The 20,460-nt window shown below is 38.5% G+C and overlaps 1 protein-coding gene across 6 annotated transcripts; it reads left to right on the top strand.

Annotated features, from left to right (window-relative positions):
• The first annotated feature begins 164 nt into the window (after positions 1-164).
• On the top strand, positions 165-20,348 carry LOC127624217 (E3 ubiquitin-protein ligase RNF19B-like). 6 transcript variants are annotated; one of them, XM_052098939.1, is made up of 11 exons: positions 165-331; positions 3,560-3,978; positions 5,384-5,835; positions 9,207-9,409; positions 10,045-10,192; positions 14,830-14,992; positions 15,641-15,755; positions 17,607-17,738; positions 17,976-18,240; positions 18,371-18,389; positions 18,519-20,348. In XM_052098939.1, the coding sequence occupies exons 2-11, from the start codon at positions 3,820-3,822 to the stop codon at positions 18,552-18,554; spliced, it is 1,692 nt and encodes a 563-aa protein (XP_051954899.1). In that variant the 5' UTR covers positions 165-331; positions 3,560-3,819; the 3' UTR covers positions 18,555-20,348. The 6 variants fall into 6 exon arrangements, with proteins under 6 accessions (XP_051954899.1, XP_051954898.1, XP_051954897.1 ...); XM_052098938.1 differs by having other exon boundaries at positions 18,368-18,389; XM_052098935.1 differs by adding an exon at positions 3,249-3,364 and having other exon boundaries at positions 313-331; positions 18,368-20,346.
• The last annotated feature ends 112 nt before the right edge of the window (positions 20,349-20,460 follow it).

Below are 20,460 nucleotides of genomic sequence, written 5' to 3'. Positions count from 1 at the left end.
ATTTGCACAAAATGTGCATTTGCTAAATGAATGAAAGAAGACATTTCTACGTCATCCAATGATTCGGATCACTGCAGTACCCTGGTCTCCCGCAGGCCATTACATCCTCTCAAGCAGAGGGGGAAACTCTCGGTTCCAGGGGATCTCCTCGCCAACGTCATGAGGTGCAACTCGGACCACCACAGGGTCCAGAAAAACGCTCAAAGATAAGCAAATAGGCGACGTTTTACAGCAGTGGGAGGAGCTACAGGAGCCTGTGCGCCCTCGTCCGCTCAGTGGGAGGAGCCAGGCCATGACGCTGAGCTGCAATAAGATAACGCACGGAGCAGAGGTAAGAGGCGGGTTTCATACAATTATTATGTGCTATCATTTGGTCAAAATATTTGTTCTCTTCCTGTGTATGGATAGCATTAACTGCATTTGCCCATAAAAGTATTATATTTGGCAGGGGTGAACGGCAATACGTAATAACATTGCCACTCCCTGCAGTGCTGTGATGCCTTGGTAAGATCCTCTGATTAATTATTAAAAATCTCTTTATTAACAACACATTTTAGTGAATGACATTTAATGCAAGTATAAAGAGGCATATTTCAGCACAATCGAGAGATCTTCTTAGCTAGATCTGAAGTGGATGTGTTTATGTACAGAGTCGTGTCAGTGTAATTTAAAGGTCCGTACAGTGTATTTATGTATCACTAAAGTAACAGTTGGTGGAAATGTAAATACTCGCAATCACTGATGCGCTCTTTACTGAAATGTGGAGGTGTGTCCACATATAACGTCAAAAACGGCATTGCCACGATGCTGTCCTGCTTACGATGCTGATCCAGTTATTTGTCAGGATATCATTGGGGCACCCTCTCTTACAAAAGAGCCTGATGTGCTGAAGTCTAATTGTAAACCTACCTATGATGACATTGCATCAGCCTTTGATATTTTTGGTTTGCAAAGTTGTTGCCCAACTTTGCTTTATGTGGTTAAGGAACAGTCCTGGAACACATAGAGAAAGATAACACAGCCACAGGATTTTGCTCAATGGACAAAGAAGCCACATTTGAGCTGTCTTATCTTTGCAGTCCACTGTCACTGCAATATTTCTGTTTTCATGTCAACTCATTTTCATATTCCTTCTTAATTAATTCAATGAGCATGATGTAGCACTTTTAGTTAGTATAAGTGAAATTAACTCAAATTCTAAATGACTAGTTCACCCAAAAATGAAAATTCTCTCATTTACTCCCCTCATGCCATCCCAGATGTGTATGACTTTCAGTCTTCTGCTGAACACAAACGAAGATTATTTGCAGATTATTTAAGCTCTGTAGGTCCATACAATGCAAGTGAATGGTGCCCAGAAATTTGAAGCTCCAAAAAGAACACAAAGGTAGTATAAAAGTAGCCTAATCCATAAGACTCCAGTGGTTAAATCTATATCTTCTAAAGTGATATGATAGGTGCGGGTGAGAAACAGATCAATATTTAATCATTTTTTACTATAAATGTCCCCTTTCACTTTGAAATACTTTTGTTTTGGGCGATTCACAGTCTTCGTACATATCACCACCTTCTGGTCGGGGACAAGAATTAAAAGTGAAAAAAGGACTGGCATATTGACCAGTTTCTCACCCACATCTATCAAATCACTTCAGAAGACATGGATTTAACCACTGGAGTCATATGGATTACTTTTATGCTGCCTTTATGTGCTTTTTGGAGCTTCAAAATTCTGGTCACAATTCCACTGAACAGACTAAAAAATCTTTGTTTGTGTTCTCCAGAGGGAAGAAAGTCACACATCTGGGATGGCATGAGGGTGAGTAAATGATGAGAGAATTTTCCTTTTTGGGTGAACTGCAGGTCTATCTGTCTGTCTGTCCGTCCGTCCGTCCGTCTCAGTAAGACAAAGGATATGAATTTATTCCTGTTACTGACTTTTGTCATTTTTTCTCGTGCCTTGTTTAGAAATCTTTCTTTCCTCTGTAATTTCTCTATTATAAGTGCAGAGCCCTTGCCTGACAGGGATATAATCATATTTGGGTTCACGTTCAGTCTAGTGCAACATAAGAGCCCTGCTTGTCAGTTGTGTTGAATGTTCTTGATTATATAGGTCTATCCTCTTAACTGGTTTCTGTTCTATTGAGTGATGAAGCAGTCAAATGCAAGACAGGCTCTCAGGTTTATTATGTGATGCTGCCAGAGGGGCTGAGGTTGCTTTTAGATGTTAAATCAAAATATTGATCTTTAATGGATCATGATGTTGAACAGGGTTTTAATATGTATTTCTCTATTGCAAATTTGCACAATGCAGAAATGAAATAAATTCATAAGATTGTTTTGAACAAGGGACAGTGTTGGACATTTAATTGTTTAACTTTTAAAACCCATTACCACAAAAATAATTCCCAAGGGGTGTCATCTACTGGGCATGAAAGTTTTGTTTGCTTGTTCTTTTGTTTTAATGACCATGTAACATCAGGTACTGCTTTTTCTGATTGCTTTATACTGTAGGAAATATCACAGAATGTATTCTAAATGTTCTTGTGAATCCTGAAAGAGATTACGATGATAATATGCTGTCTCTTCAGTGAAAATATTAGTTTTTTATTCTTCAATAAAAACTATAAACAAGCTAAAAAATGAGATTAGCTTTTTGAAGTTAGGTGTTCCTCTGTAATGCTAACTGATCCATCCATGTCTGTCTCCATATCTAGCATTTCTTTTTGAGGAGGGTAACAATAACAACTGAAAATAAAACCCCATCCCCCATGTCACAGCCTCTGCACCCTTCCATAGGGAAAACGTGGAAGTCTGTCAAATATACTGTATCATTTGGCTTCTCTGTCTCAATCTCCCACTCTTTAAAGGAATATTCAGTTCAGTACAAGTTAAGATCAATCGACAGCACTTATGACATAATATTAATTAACAAAAAAAAAATGTAATCGACTCATCCCTCCTTTTCTTTAAAGAAAATCTGGGTTCCAGTGAGGCACTTACAATGGAAGTGAATGGGGGCCAATCCGTAAAATACTCACTGCCACAAGACTTAAACAATATGCATGTAAACATGATGTTAGTGGGATAATATCACTTACTAGCCTTTTCTGTGTAAAGTTATAGCCAGTTTTAAAACTTTGTTGCCATGATGAGGTAATGTCAACAAACCTTAATGCACATGCACATTAGCGAGTTGATTGACAGGTGATGTCTGTATCTAAAAGGTGATTGACTCTTTTACCTTTAAGGCGGGACTTCCTTTCTACATCCATTGACCGTTGGGTGCTTGAGCTTCTTGGTTGGGCGTTGCAATTTCTCCCATTCATTTAAATAGAAGTGGCCCATCTCTGCTAAATAATCTCTGGTATGGATATGTTCCACTAATGTTTTACAACCAGAAAGTGTCCATATACTTTTGAAATCTATTGTCTTATCATACAAACTACCTTTTGTGGAATTCTTTTCTTGAAAGTGCTTGCTCTAGTTTTTATTTATTTGTACACTCAAACATATTTTAAACAAAATTCTTACTTTCAATCTTACTTTTTGTATTTTGCAGTGCTGAAAATCTGTGTGATGCATTTGGATACCTGAAGGAAAAATACATGTAGAGCAAGCCTTATGTTTAAGTGAGAAGAAAACAATGACCTTCATGAGGAAACGCTGTTGTGGACGACTTTCTAACTTGCAGCTCACAATGGTCTATTTACCAATATTCACTGTCAGACCATAAAGGAACAGACCCGCTTTCAGGGACACTCAAACAAAACAGGCCTGCCTCACTTATGCTGTTTTGGCTGGACTGTTCAGCTCCGTACAATGAAGAGACCCAAGCAACAGGCGCAGTCCCTCAGTTTTCTCAGCTTCTTCAGCCGAAAGCCCAAATCTGAGCCTAGGATTGAAAAGCCCTCTGGGAATTTGAACAAGGAAGAGGTTGCCATCACTCTCACACCCAATGAGCATGAGCATGTGGAACAAGTAAGATAGATGATGCCTACATGGATTCACTCTACTCTTGTAAACTTTTCAAGTTTAAGTTTAATTTTGATCTCTTCAGTTGCCTCAACAAACTATGGAAATAGTTAATGTACCAGGTAGACACTTTGTCATTTCACTTTCCTTCCTAAATTTATATTGTATTCAATTAGTTTTATTGAAAGTGTCTCTTTCCTCCTTTTGCCAAGAAACAGCATGGTTAGGTCATGCCATTTTCACATTTGGTCTCACACACACATGTACACGAGCATGCATTGAGTCGTGTCACTTTGATTATAACAATTGGCCACATTTTTATTCATTAACCCATCTGAAAAGACCAGCTTAAACCAGTGTAAGGTGCACTGAAAAAAGTGGTACTTCAAAATGTGGTAACATCTAAATTAACTGGTTTGATTCAAGTCAAAATATTATTTAACATGTTGAATCAACCTGACTACATTAGGCTACACCAACAAACCCAATTATAAAAGATTCAGCATAGCCCCTTAAAGGAATGGTTTACCCTGAAATGGAAATTCTCTTTTACTCACCCTCATGCCATCTCAAATGTGTATGACTTTCTTTCTTCTGCTGAACACAAACAGTGATTTTTAGAAGAATATTTCAGTTCTGTAGGTCCTCAACATGCAAGTGATTGGTGACCAGAACTTTAAAGCTCCTAAAGCATATGAGGGCAGCACAAAAGTAATCCATGTGACTTCAGTTGTTAAATCCACGTCTTCATTAGCAATATGATAAGTGTGGGTGAGAAACAGATCAATGTTAAAGTAATTTTTTACTGTCAATCTCCACTTTCACTTTCACATTCCTTTTCTTTAGTTTTTGGCGATTTGCATTATTCAGATTACAGTGGGGCTGGCTGGTCTTAGCTGGTTTAGCTAGTCTCCTAGCCTGACCAGTTGACAAGTGCCCAAAACCACTCTGAAACATCTAATCAGACCAGCCTGATCAGTGGTAACCAACCTTGTGGCTAGCTAAGACAGCAAACCACCTTACGCTAGTTTAAGCTGTTTTTCTTCAGGGTAGGGTAGTTTGTAAAGAAGTTTACACAAAAAATGAAATGAAATGAAAATTCTGTCATTATTTATTTATTTATTTTCTTCTACCGTGGAACACAAAAGGAGATGTTAGACAAAATGTTAGCCTCAGTCACCATTCACATTAGTTGCATCTTTTTTACTACAATGAAAATAATAATAATAATAATCATACAGGTTTGGAACAACATGAGGATGAGTAAAAAAAATGAATGAAAATAAATAAATAATTTTCATTTTTGGGTGCTATCCCTTTTAATAAAATGTAGGTGTGTCGTTACTTACATAACACAGTCATACTAATGTTTTAGGTGCTCTGAGTAACTGTTTTTTGCTCTCATGAACAGGCTCCAATTGAAGAAGGTGACTTTGGAGAGGCTGGAGGAGATCTTGGGAAAGGTGAAGGAGGTGGAGTGGGAGACGGTGAACGAGGTGCAGAGTGTGGCAGCACGGGATCAATGGGAGTACTGTCTTTGTCCTCCTCCAGTCAGGAGCAGCTGCTTGAGCACCTGGTGGAATGCCCACTTTGCCTCCTGAGTCAACCACGCGGCCTCTTCCCCCGCCTGTCATCCTGCCGGCATCGTGCATGCACAGACTGTTTGCGCCAATACCTACGCATCGAGATCTCTGAGAGTCGTGTGGGTATTGCCTGCCCGCAGTGCCCTGAAGTGTTGGCACTGCCTGATGTCCGTGCCATTCTGGATGACGGTGCACTGCTGGAAAGGTTTGAAGAGTTCCAGCTGCGCCGTTTTCTGGCTGCTGACCCAGACACTCGCTGGTGCCCGGCACCAGACTGCAGGTCAGACATGAAGCATCAATGTGAAAGAATTATGAAATGGAACAAATTGTCCATACCTGCGTTTGAGTGCCATTATAAAGAGTTATTAGATAGCTCTCTGAAATTCTTGTTTCTGATTGGTCAATCATTCTGAGCTCAAATATAATGTAAAATGCTGCTAAACTGCGCAACTGAATGTTGTTCCAGACAGCCGTTTTCTTACATACTATAGCTGTTCTAGTTTAATTTTTCTCATATCATTTTTCTCATATTTTGCAAATATATTTCCATTTATGTGTCCATTTATTTATTGAATTGGAAAGTAGTGTGTAATAAGCAGGATAATGTTGGGTCATTATCACATAATCTAATCAGGATCCCGATCACCCTGTCAGGGTTTATTTTGTGATAATGGCTGCTTAACTGTAAATGGTCCCTTATCTGTGACCAACATTTGATTTACCTCTGCTGATAGTCACAGGAGATTAGATTTTGCTTTACACAAAAAGCTTGCTGACATAGATGCAACACATAATATATCACAATTGATTGCAAGAGAGAAACAAAAAAACTTGTTCAAATAAAGTATTTTGAATCAAAATGAGTTGAGAGAATTTGATCTCTCAAGTTGTAAATGTTAAGGGGGCTCTTCAGACCAAACGCATTATTGTGCCAAAAAAAAATAGTGGCTCAAAGTGTCAAAAATAGAGCAGAACATAGGTGTCTAGAGACAAGTTTGTAACAGTTGAAGTTCATTTTAACTTAATACTCAGTCACCATTCACATTTGTTGCATCTTTTTTACTACAATGAAAAAGAAAAAAGTCATACAGGTTTGGAAACTGCTTTTTTTTTTTTTTACTCAAAACCAGCTTGACTAAGTTTGTCTACTATGATGGCCTCCACCCCATCAGCTTGTAGTCCAGCTGATCTACCACTTTAACCAGCTTCAATCAGCTAGAAACCATTTAAAACCCGATTATGCTAATTTTACAGAAGGACATACTTTCTGTTTTCTATTTGATGATTATTGCATATGTTAAACAGAGTATAAAAATGGAGGAAAGGCAGATCTGTTTGTCACCCACGCTGCGGCGTGAATCACTGTGTCCTCCATGGTGCATTATGGATAGTTATGGATGCTAGCATTAGGTTTCGTCACAGGAACTAGATCAGGGTAGTGATGGGAAGCCGTGGCTGAAGGGCGGGATGCTTGTTATTTCTTGTCAACAAGGTGGTATTAGGTATCACCTGCAGTCACACCACATGGGGCCTCAGTGCAGTGCATCTCTTTACTACTGTGACTGATGAGAGGAGCAATACTGGATGCTTTGTTGATAGTAATTGCCACAGGATCTTCTAGACCAACATATGTTCACATATCAAATTATGTGTTTAAGGACCTCAGATCTCATATTTTTAGTCCATATTGTTAGGGGTATAACAGTTATGACCCGGACCAGATATGGAGAAAGAAAACCAGGAGTCGAGAAATTCAATTAAAGAATCAAAATTTACTGAAGAATAGTTTGCAGTGAAATTGGTACAGCCAGAGGCAAAGTCTCACGAGGAGATCGAAAGCTAACTCGTACCTTACACAAAATCTTACATCAATTATACCATTTGCAAGGACGTACATTCCATTATTTTACTCCTGATTGGCTAAAAGAACATAAAGTCACTACATATAGAGAGCTATGCGGCCTATCAACATTAATCAGCGCACTTGTCGTCAGAGCCCGAGATTTACATCTGAAGTGACCTCGCAGATGATCGCGGGCGTCTTCGAGTCGGCCTGGTGTGCCTCCCTGGGTGCAAAACCTAGGTAGAAGGTCAAACGCACACACAAAACACTGACGAACAACAGTTTTTCTCTGGGCACAGGAGAGCCAGAGCGCACATTATCAGGTCATTTAAGCCAAAACAAGAGAGATAAAATTTTCACTCAGAGGAGAGGGGTAGAAATAACATACCTTTCTTCCCTAAAGAAATAATAAGAGAAAATCACACTTCTACTATTCAGGTAGTATTGCATAGGACTTTAAACCATATACTTAACCATAGAAAAGTAACGATCAAACACAGAACATATGTTTAACATTCTCCCTGCCCCCTCTCATCACAGCTAAGCTTATCCCCAAAGGACCTTCAGACTACGGGCAGGACAGAGAGAGAGACTCTGGAATGTTCCTTAAAAGACACTAGTTAACGTTCCAACACACATATGATTCAAAGTATATTTCAGTTATGCATAAGAAAATAGAATTGATTATGTGATCATGCATATAGTTAATTCATCACTTTATTAAAGAAGTTAAGCAACAGAATATAGATAGATATTGATATAAAAGGATATATATAGATATATATATGTATTTATATGTCTGAAGAGACAAGGGATTTCGACCCTCACCCTTCAATATCTATTAACTTTGAAGTAACTCTTTAGTGTTCTCCTAAAAGTTGACTAAATTAACTTTAGCAGAAAGGAAAATGACCAAAATATTAAAGGGATTGTTCACCCAAAAATGTAAATACCCTCATCATTGACTCATCCTCATGCCATTCTAGATGTGAATAGACTTTCTTTCTCCTGCTGAACACAAACAAAGATATTTAGAAGAATATCTCAGCTCTGAGATATTTAATGCAAGTAAATGGGTACCACAATTTTAATCTCCAAAAGCACTAGGAGCAATAAAATCCATATGACTCCAAGTGGTTAAATCCATGTCTTCAGAAGCTATATAAGTGTGGGTGAGAAACTGATCAATATTGAAGTCTTTTTTTTCTACCAATCTCTACTTTCACATTCTTCTTCTTTTGTTTTTGGCGAATATATAGTAAAAAATGACTTAAATGTTGAACTGTTTCTCACCCACACCTATCATATCACTTCAGCAGACATGGATGTAACAACTGGAGTCATAAGAAGTACTTTTATGTTGCCTTTATGTGCATTTTGGAGCTTTCAAAATTTTGGTTCCCATTCACTTGCATTGTGAGGATCTACAGAGCTGAAATATTCTTCTAAAAATCTTTGTGTTTTGCAGAAGAAAGAAAGGGATGGCATGAGGGTGAGTAAATGATGGGAGAATTTAAATTTTTTGGGTGAACTGTCCCTTTAATGACTAATCTTGCACTTCATAGATTTGTGTCCAGTCCATTAGCAAGTAGCAAAACATGGTTTATATACTGTGATGTAACAAGAGCCTATAAGTCCTACCCAAACTTTTAAAAGAAAATAAAACTGCACTTGTCAAGCCATTTCATGGGGTCTTTAAAATATTGGTAAACACAACCAGCACTTTTGTTCTTATATGTATAGTATATATTAACACATTAATTCTTTGCTATCTCCTCATTTAATTGTATTGTTTATGTTATCATTAGCTATGCAGTGATAGCTTATGGCTGTGCGGAGTGCCCCAAGCTAAGTTGTCGTCGGGAAGGTTGTGCTACTGAGTTTTGCTACCACTGCCGCCAGCTGTGGCACCCAGACCAGACCTGTGACCAAGCCAGACGTCAGCGAGCTCGCTACACATCAGGGGCCAATGATGTTTCCACACTCTACGTGTTCAACGAGGATCCTGGTGGTACGGCACACACATTGTGATAGTGTGTTATGTTGGTATACCTCAATTTCCCAACTAAAGCTATATTCGAATGGAATTCTACCTTACAACTTACTGAATACTGTAAAGTATTCACTGTACACTGCTTACTGTTTATTAAAAACAGCCAGGGAAATAGTAGTTCAAGATTTCAAATAGTAGGATACTACCTTACATGGATGACACATGACCTCATCACATTGCACTTGAAGGTTATTATGCATTTCTAATCCAATTTTGAGCAAACATGTCTTAAATGTATGATCAAATAATGTGTCAAGCAGCTGTAATTGCTTCTGATCCATCACAGTGGAAATAGAAGGTCAACTCAAGCAAGTTAAGTTGTGGGATACAGGACTGGGCACAGTAGCTATATTCAGAATAGCATATAAAGGAAGAGTAGTATGATAGTGTGCTATTCTGAACACAGCCAGTGTGTTGTGGTTGTCTGCTGCACATTTTGGCAAATGCAGTGGGACTTTCCATTCATATAGAAAATGTGCACACTGAACAGTAAACATACTACTTTCAGCAGCAATAGTAAGCGAGTATGCTAGTATGCTATTCCGAAAATAGCCACGTCTTCCCTTAAGTTTATTCTGCTCTTTCTGTTAAAGATGCAGAGGAGATCAAGCCCTGTCCACGCTGTGGTGCCTACATCATGAAGACTAATGATGGCAGCTGCAACAGAATGAACTGTACAGTGTGTGCCTGTCAGTTCTGTTGGCTGTGTATGCAGGAGATAACGGATGTGCACTACCTCAGGTAAACACACTCACACATGTACAGTCAAGTTACAGTAAGAGAAACCCATTCTGCTGTTAAATCTACATGTACTTGTAGGGGACTTTCACAACCAAATACAAGGCATTTGCCAGCAACCACATACTGTAGCCCATATTCATCACCAGCACCAGAGTTTGTGTGCTGTTATTAAGCTACACTTGGACATATTCAGACCTTGCTAAACAGGGGCAATCCTGCAGCACAAGAATGCAAAATACAGCCCTACAATACTTACATTGTACAGAGTTGCTTGTTTAGCCTACTTCATAACCATTTCAGATTATCAGATTTGCTTATTTCCTCTTTATCAACAAAAGGCTTGTAAAAAGTGATGCATTACAGAGTTCTGTGATCTTTAAAGTAGTGACTTTGCTTCCAATTTAAATGGACTATAACTGTACTAAAACTGAGTTTGGATAGATTTTTCCACTCTTGGATGCTGGCCAGCACAGACTTTCATCAATTAATCAGTACAAATGTCTGTTCATATTTCCCAGTCCATGCAACCCTACCCCCAGGATTTGCTTGTAGCAGATTTTCTTAATTTAATGAACACCCCATTATGCTGGGATCCAGCCAGGTTTGGATAGTTTTTCATAAATAACCTTTACCAAAATGAACTTTTTGTCACACCTGCTAATGGCTGGTGAATTAAGATAATTTAACATCCATAAATATTCATTGCTGGGAATGAAACTTTGTTTTGGATAATTTGTATTAAAAATAAAGTTTTGTCTTTATAACAGTTTGATTATTTAGCTGTTTTTCCTCTCTCAGTGAAACTGCAGCTGACACAAAAACATAAAGAAACATCAGTTTTGGTTGGCTTGACAAGAATCACCCACATCACCTACATCAGAAATTGTCAAACTATCATTATTACATTGCAGTTTAAAACATGTATTATGTTGCATTTTCTAATAGAGTGCAACAGCTGGGTTCCGGAACTAAAAATCCCATACATTTTTTTCCATAGACAAATTGATTTTTACCAATAACTTATCAACATTTAAAGGCAGACCTACTGTGAGCTCCGAGGTTGTTAATCGATGGTATCGATGGATGATCCTCCAGCTGAAGCCATCAGTCCATTTTTTTGTTTCAAAATTATGTTTAATAGCAGAATTTCACTGTGGATAAGCTACACTACCAGTTGTACAGCAGAGAAAGATCAACCAATCAGAGAACTGTGGCGAAGAAAGCTTGCAAACCAAGCCTTGGAGTGACCATCCACTCCCATGACGTACCGTGAATAACGCAAACGAATCACCATCAAACCACTTATATATTTGTATCTTTTAGAATATTTAGCAATGCATGTGAACTTGTTTTTATAGTTGTAATCAACAAACTTAAGTTAACAGTTTTGCATACTTCCCATCATTTTATTATCGATTATGTCATTCACAGTGCTTCATGGGATTGTAGTTCGTGCCCTCCTGAAAGACATTAGGTTCACAGACTTATACCTTGTCTTATGCTTCAAATCTAAATTTGTAATGTTGTGATGCACCTCAGAGCTGGTTGGTTTTGTTAATTGCTTAGAACTCTTTTATCGAGGATTTTATGAAAGTCTATGGAAGAACTCAATAATATTTCTGGAACCCAGATGGCTGAAAAAATGGGTGGGAACTTTTGTGCTCTCTAAAGGTACAGGTCCTGTCTTTACAACAAGATAATAGGAAAATGCCAAACCACCAATTGATAATTGCTCCCTTTTGGCCATTCTTTTGGTGTGGTGTACGTTTATGTGTGTTTGTTACCCCTCCTTTATTAATTTCTCATTCTGTCTTGTGCATCTTTCTGCCCTCGTCTTAATGTAGTCTCATGGACAGCCCCTTGCCTGCAAACAAGGGCAAAGTATTCACCTCACCCTCCAGACTTTTTTAGCTTCATAATTTTACCTACTGTGACAAATGATTTCAATCTAAGTCAATCATTGTCTCAATGGAGCACTAGCGATCAGCGTTCATCAATAATTAAGTCAGATCTCTCTTTCCTCATGTCAGTAACCTGTGATATTTTGAGTTTCATTGCTGACTTTGTCACACAGAACAGTACAAAAATAGGCTATAGAGGATTGTAATTCACCCAGATGGTCGATGGGTCTAATGAAGGATGTGATCATAATATATTGATCCAATTGGACACCAGTGTGTGTCTGGCTGTTATTGGCTAATATTTATATTTTTCCCCTTGTCTTCAGCTTTAACTCCATGTCATGGACAGGCTAAAGTTGTGAAGGGGTTTCTGAGAGCATAATACGTTTAAAAAACACTTGCATGTAACTTCTGCAAGGGCTTTGAAACTGCAGTAACACTACTGGCTTAAAGGAACAGTTCGCCCAAAAATTCAGTCTGTATTTACTCACCTTTAAGGCCTCTGCACTCTTCCTACAAAATCAAAGAACGAACAGGTGTGACATCATTTATATATATATATATATATATATATATATATATATATATATATATATATAAATAAAAAAACAGGCAAAAAAGATTGTTTTGGTGGTTCAAAACAGCTTGCCAAGGAGAACTTTCAGGAAAACTACTTCCCGGCTGCTAAGCACATTTTTGCTGCCATTGGTCGTCGTCATCAGTAGGAGTGACCTGGAGCACCACCTACTTTGAGGCAGACAACTAATTCCTTCTACAGTTAATATCTGTGTAGAATTATTAGCGAGCTGGTGCTGTCTTTCAGATGAGATGATTAACTGAGGTCCTGAGTCTCTTTGGTCATTAATAATCCCAGTGCACATCTCATAAAGAGTAGGGGGTGTAACCACGGTGTCCTTACCAAATTCTCCCCACTGGCCCTTATCATTTATGGCCTCCCAATAATCCCCATCCATTAATTGCCTGTATCACTCTACTCACTCCTCTCCACTAACAGCTGGTTCGTGGTGAGCGTACTGGCACCCTATGGCTGCCGTCGCATCATCCAGGTGGATGCTGCACACTGGTGGAGGTTGAGGAGAGTCCCCTTGTTCACTATGTAAAGTACTTTGAGTGTAGTGTCAGAAAAGTGCTATATAAATGTAACATTCAGTTCAGTTCAGTGTAACGTTCAAATTGACCTACATATGTACGATCGTTCGTGTTGGGACATTTTCTAAGAACATGTCATGCAATTTTTTTGGTTTAATTAGTCCAAACAGGTAATCTACTCAAATACTCTTAAATGCCCATTCACCCTATTTGTTTTTATTTACTGCTTTACTCATGTGTCATCTACTGCCAAAATCCATTCACACATCTGCCAATAGTTAGATATACATTTTATCATCATTCTTTTGTCTGAATTCTGCCCATTAAAACAATTAACACTTTTATTCACCAATGTTTGCATTAGTATCATTGCCATCATAAATAACAATAACAGAGTGTAATCGCATATTATGGCCTTGTATAACATTTATGTATGCCATTGTCCAGTATTGTTTGTGTAATGTTGCTGTTGATCGAGTTCATTGTTTTTGATTATAGTCAAGCCAAGCTATTGTCATAGTTCTTGTAACTCTCTGTAACGTTACAGAGCAGGACAGGCAGAAGATGAAGATGATGTGCGAACCCAAGTGCAGTTTTATTTACAAAATGCAATCTTAAAATGTGAAGGTATCAAAGCAATAAAAGAAAACAAAACAGATTATAAATGGGGGTCTGGGTAGCGCAGCACGTAATGACTCAGGGCGTGCTGAGTGACTCCAGTCAGACTTCCTAAGCAACCAATTGGCCCGGTTGCTAGGATGGGTAGAGTCACGTTGGATTAACCTCCTCATGGTCGCTATAATGTGGTTCTTGCTTTTGGTGGGGCATGTGGTGAGTTGTGCGTGGACGCCATGGAGAATAGCGTGAGGTCTCCGTGTTAACACTCTCAACAAGCCTTGTGATAAGATGCATGGATTGACATTCTCAGATGCGGAGGGAACTGAGATTCGTCTCCGCCACCAGGATTGAGGCAAGTCACTACGCCACCATGAGGACCTAGAGCGCATTGGGAATTGGGCATACCAAACTGGGGAGAAAAGGGTAGAAAATCCAAACAAACAAAACAGATTATAAACAAGGACTATGATTATAGCTTGGCATGACTATAATCAAATGAAAGGACTCGAATCAACAGCAACATTACACAAACAATACCTGACAATGGAAACACGAGGGTTTAAATAAACAAGATTACAAGACAACCAATAAATAAACTGAACTAATAACGTAAAAATCAATGACAGAACAGAACTGATAACAAGATAACAAGACAAATGAAACATGAACCAATAACAACACAAGACTTATAAACCAAGGAACCAATAAGAACACATTAAACATGGTGGGAACAGGAATTCACATGACAAGACACATGAAAAGAAACAGGGACAGGAAGCATGAACTAAACTACAATGTAAAAGACATGAAAATCAAAACATTGACAAAACACACATAAACATGTGTATAAAATTAAGAAATGATAGACCATTCATTTTTGGATGAAACTAATCTTTGGATGAACTATCTCTTTAACACAAAATAGATCCCTGTTTACATGTCTGTTTTGTCTGTCTGATGGCTTTAAAGTGCTTATATTCTCTTTCTGTTTCCCTATGTTTCTTATAGCCCTTCCGGCTGCACTTTTTGGGGAAAGAAGCCATGGTCACAGACACGAAAGGTTTTGTGGCAGGTTGGCATGCTGCTTGGGGCTCCAGTGGTGATCTCACTCATAGTGGGTATTGCAATACCTGTCATCATTGTGGGGATCCCAATTTATATGGGCCGCAAGGTAAAGACCTAAACTGTGTCGCATTGTTTAACTCAAACTACTCATCCAGTGAGCTGATATGTTTCTCTGTGGTGAACCTGGATAGCTCTAGGTTGAGTAAAAGACAAGGTCATGCCCCTGGCTGTATGCTCATCATGACAAAAGTGCTACTGTATGCATAAATGTAAATGTCTCCTTCACACAGCAGGTAAGTGTGATATAGAACATTTCTGTAGAGAGTCTTTGTACCATTTGTTTATGGAAGCCATTATGTCCTTAAAAGTGAAGTGTGTCATTTTTCCAATGTTAAATAGCGAGACAACTATAAGTAAGCCATTTGTTTACTTACCCCTAAGTAAAACCCTTTTTCTCTGTGGCACAATCAAAACATTGCTCTGTTTGACCAGTCCAACATAGCAACATTGGCTCTTTTTGTCGACCAATGGCAGATGTGTTCTGGAAACCTGTCTGGAAAACAATCATTATTTTTGCAATTCTGTTTGGTGTGCTAGAGGCCCACTTTTAAGGATTGCAAGAGCAACTGCCAAGATGTTTTTAATTAAATCACATTAATCATAAAAAAATTTGATTACTTCCCTTTGTAGGTAATGCTTCATTCTAATTATTTTGCACACGTCTTGAAGTCTGTATCTGTTGATTGCCTCTCAGGTCCACGGCCGCTGTAAGAAAAACAATATCTCAGGAAGTAAGCATTATTTGACAGTGGCGAGCGGGGTCATGATGTCTGTTTTTGTGTCTCCAGTCATAGCGGCCATTGCTGTGGGTAAGAACCATACATTTTGATCGAGGTTGTGTATTAATGGAATGATGAGCATGTAAAATGTTGTGGTAACTTGTCCTATATGTAACTTGCCTAGCTTTGCATTGTGTGAAATGTAATTGAGGTCATTTTATTTTTTTTATAAAGCTAAATGAAAGTATAATGGCAATTGATGTTTAGGAACCAGAGTATCTGGCAGTCAGAAAGCACTTCAGGGGTCGTACTGTTGGCTTACGGCAGTGTGAAAGTGCTTAGATGAGCAGTATTTCTTCTTATTGATTCCTCTGGCATGAGTCCAAAATAAATGGTGCTACTTAAGCCTGCCTGTCACAAAAGAGCCAATGTATGAGCAAGTAATTGTAAAAAAAAACAGCAACAAGCACCTTTAATATTATATATACTGTATATATATATATATATATATATAGAGAGAGAGAGAGAGAGAGAGAGAGAGAGAGAGAGAGGTATAGATATCTTTTTGCTAAATTAAGCTCTTGGACTAAAACATGACAACATACTTCTCAGATAACACATAGGTTGCTTGTAAGAAACTTAGATCCTTAGATCTTTCAGCATGCAGCTGTTTAATTCAGACACACATGCACAGAGCAACTGGCCCAGTCATCTCTGTTGACTCCTCTATCTTCTGCTTTGGCACTCCTGTGAGAGCTGCAGCAGGGAGGGAAAACTTACAGCAGCCGGCTGCAACTCAAATGTCAGAACGATCTCCATGGCATATCGTGAATCCTGAGCACAGCGCATTCATGACTCTGTACTCTCCCACCCAAACTCAACGCTTCTGTTCCCTCTCTTTCTCCCCTCTGAATAGCCTTGTGTTTTCTTCAGCTCTGACGTCTCCTCAGCTGAGCCACAGAGGGGCCTCGTCCCCTAGAATGCCCCTGCCAACAATGACACTCTGTTCTCATCTGTAACCAGTAGAATGATGGCCTTTTTTGTCCTGTATTGTGTGTGGATTGTTGTCCTTGTCTTTACTGCTTGCATTATGCCTCTGTGTATTTATGCTGCCATTATTGAATTATTGACACCTTTTTTGTTCTTCAAAATGATATGACTCAAAACAAGGTCACCTTTGATAAATATTACTAATCTGAATATTTATCTGTGTAGTCCTTTTCATATAGGGACTTAACTCATACTCTTATAGAATATATTCCGTAATTAATAATAATTAGGGCTGTCAATCAATTAAAAGATTGTATTATCAAAATAACTAAATGTGATGATTAATATGCTGAAAGAAGCCCCTAAATCAAGATCATTCAAAGACATTGCTTTATTTTGGCAGAATAATAAATCATTGAATAAACATTACAAAAAGTGGCTTTAGAAGCCAGTATATTTGTTTTATTTAAACGTATGCCTTGCACACATGGCAACTCATTTTACAAATAACTAAGGTAAACCTAGGGGTCGTTCACACAGGAAGTGTTCTTGTGTTTCTTCTGTGCTATTTTTTTTCAAATGTCTGTCTATGTATACATACAGATGGATGCTTTTAAAACACTCAAATAGTAAAAAATGTGTCAAACTTTTACAAAGCCTCTCGAAACCCCTACATTCTGTTCCTTTTTGTTGTGCTCTATCTTGCTGTTTTAAATGCAAGTACATGCCCCATGTGAACGACTCCTTGCTCATTTTGTGCCACCAGCTTTTGGGTTAAAACATGATTTGCAAAGTTGGTACTACAAGCTTGAATTGCTCTGATGGTAGGGCAATCCTTTATGACAGAGTTGACATATGGGTTCGGGCATGATTTATTGCACTAAATTAACACATTCAATTGAAAAAAAGCCCTAATAATGTCTAATGAAATACATTTTTCTATGTTTCAAGGGGTTGGAGTGCCTCTTATGTTGACCTATGTCTACGGGGTAGTGCCCATGTCGTTGTGCCGGAATGGCTGGTGCAGGCCACAAACTGAACTTCCGGAAACCCAGAATATACAGCTGGAAGATCTGGCCAATTGTAAGTTGACCTTTTAAAGTCTACCTTTTAAAAAAAATGCGGTTTATGACAATACAAAGCATATCCAATGATGTTAGCCCTGTTTACTGGAACAGATTTAAGCCCTGCTGTAACCCTTTCATTTTAGTTTGCATTTGATTATAACAATTGTAACTGTCATAATACAGAAAATATAAGGATTGTTATATTAAGCTCTCAATTTGGCCTGATCTGATGACATTTAAACTTCTCTTGAAGATCTTCTATTTTCTCATGTAGTCAGTGACCATTGGACAGGCCAGCCCAATCCAGCTCTAACTGATGGAAGCATACAGGAAGTAAGTGTGAATGTGGAGGAAGTGATGCCGCTTCCAAGCACCAGTGTGGTCCATTCAGGAGCAGAAGGCTGCATTGAACCGCCTGCTGATAGACATATTGACAGCACTGAGCAGGATGTCCAGTCAGACGAAGTGGATGTAGTAGAGGAGTGTGCCTTCAGTGGCAAGCAAACATTTGCTCTGAGGTGATCACATTTCATATTGTTAATAAAACAATAAAGAAAGCCAGAGAACCATATTGTTAGATACAGTATTTATGCCTTCGGCATTTTTCCCTAAAAATACGTACTTTTCTCGTACTGTTTTATACAGCAGGGAAGGGACCAATATTGAGGTACGTGTGGAGATTGAGGCCCAGCCACATGGAGGGCGGAAGCCGAGTCTCAGCAGTATTGTGTCTAGTAAGAGCATTTCATCAGAATCACTCAGCCAGCCCTGTGAGCCTCTGTGTGCCTCTCAACAGACAGGGAGCACAGCTCCCGAAATCGACAACATTTGAACGACTCCTTGGAAACAACTGCTTCCACCGCCCACCAACACTCCCACCAGTGGAGAGTCAGTGTCATGGAAACCAACAGAGAGAGAGATAGAGTGTTAACAAAAAGAAAGATGAAAAAAGACAGAAAAGAGGAAATGGAGATGAAAGTCCAGGGCATCTGCAAAAATACCATGAAGGGGATTAAAGACGATAATATTAATTGAAATGACCAAGCGCATGTTTGTCAGCAAGTTTGAGGAGTGCTCAGCAGTTTTTTACTATGTTCTATTGAAAACATTGCTCATTTGGATGCTGATCGGTTTCAATTTTTTATTAGCTCTTCTCTAGCTCTTCGTTGCTATACTCTTTTATTTAATGACCATATGGTCTATGTCCCCTGACTGAAATTGAAGAAAAAAAGAAAAAGTATTAAGCTACGGATTAAAAGCATGGTTTGTTCTGCAAGGGTTGGTTCTTTAGCCTGATGTGGCATGTGACTGCCAACATGGGGAAATGCAGTGCCTCTCTGTCTGAAGATTAGTGTGATGCAGGCTAATGCTAACAGGGACTTGGTAATGGGCCTTAACTCACTGTATTTATTCATTTATTCATTCAATTAAGTTTTTACATAACATATATTGTTGTCACATTTTCACATGTGGCAAAATCTGCAGGATTTAGGTCTAGATTTAGCCCCAAGCCTCATTCTGTTGCTATTACTGTATGTCCTGACCCTTGAGTATGATAATCTCAGGTCAAAGTTTGTGATCTTAGGGAAAAGTAAACATTGTTAAGACTGTGATTTTGAGTGCTGCTTAGAAAACTGATAAAACAATAACCAGAATGTGAAATTGCTCTAAATCAGTGGTTCTCAACTGGAGTGTTGCAGGTCTGTTGGAAAACAATGCTAATTCCCTATAATAAAATATAATTGCATTAAAAAGGATGATAAAACGCTTCCCATGTCTTTTGTTATTGACATCAAAGGCAGTCTGTCCAATCAAACTCTAATCTGTCACTTAGAATCTATAGCCAAATTAGGTAGATGCACAAAACTATGCGAAGCAAAAAAAATTACGTTGTAGCAAGTATAAACATGACAATGTGTTTTAAAGGGGTAATTATTGTATGGGTAAATATGTCAATCCAATTAATTAGTTAATTTGTTTACTTGATGCCCAGTATAAAATCTGGGACCTAATGCAAAACCACTTGAGAACCACTGCTCTAAATGTTACTGTTTTTCTCTTAAACCACAAACTGTTCACTTATTTTGGCTGTAACAACATTGTTTATCCAACTGTTTTTGAGTTCTTGATTAATTAAGAGTTTTAAAAACCCATCATCTACAGAGAGCACCTTATTACCTTGGCTGCTGGGGCTGTAGGCAATATCTACAGCAAAATTATTGTTTGTTTGCTTGCAAAGTAATAGATTGTAGGCTACTGGTAGTCCAGAGTCAGCAGTTGTATAATATCCACAGTTTTTCTGACTAACCAATGGGCGCCGCCATGATGATTCTAATTGCTGCTGGAGTGTTTATTGGTTCTGGTCTCCATGAGCAGCAAGATAAAAACTACCAAAAAGTGCGTTCCAGACAGAGAATAACAACAATTTTAAGTTAGTTGGAGAAAAAATTAGTTCAGGCTCAACTCGTGCAGTTGTTGACTGTCATAATAGAATTCGTTTATGATATCATTGTAACTCACCTCAGTGTATATAGTCTGCAAAACACAAACGAAGATTTTTAAAAGAATATTTTAGCTATGTTGGTCCTCACAATGCGGGCGGGCTGTGGGGGGTTAAAAGTAATCCATAAGACTCCAGTGGACTTTCACATTCAGCCCCCTATGGTTGGGGCTGGTCAAAGGTGGAGAATGACAGTAAAAAATGACTTTAATATTGATCTGTTTCTCACCCACATCTA

This window comes from Xyrauchen texanus, chromosome 30 (genome assembly GCF_025860055.1).
Source record: "Xyrauchen texanus isolate HMW12.3.18 chromosome 30, RBS_HiC_50CHRs, whole genome shotgun sequence".
Classification (NCBI taxonomy): Eukaryota; Metazoa; Chordata; class Actinopteri; order Cypriniformes; family Catostomidae; genus Xyrauchen; species Xyrauchen texanus.
Note: the sequence above shows the minus strand (reverse complement) of the source record. Positions and strands in the feature narration are given on the sequence as shown.

Bases quoted from the DNA above. Each gene is read 5' to 3' on its own strand.
- LOC127624217 (XM_052098934.1), top strand. From the start codon at position 3,820: ATGAAGAGACCCAAGCAACAGGCGCAGTCCCTCAGTTTTCTCAGCTTC. The intron at 17,739-17,975 runs GTAAGTTGACCT...CTTCTCTTGAAG, and splicing joins GCTGGAAGATCTGGCCAATT to ATCTTCTATTTTCTCATGTA. The intron at 18,241-18,367 runs GTGATCACATTT...TGTTTTATACAG, and splicing joins AAGCAAACATTTGCTCTGAG to CAGGGAAGGGACCAATATTG.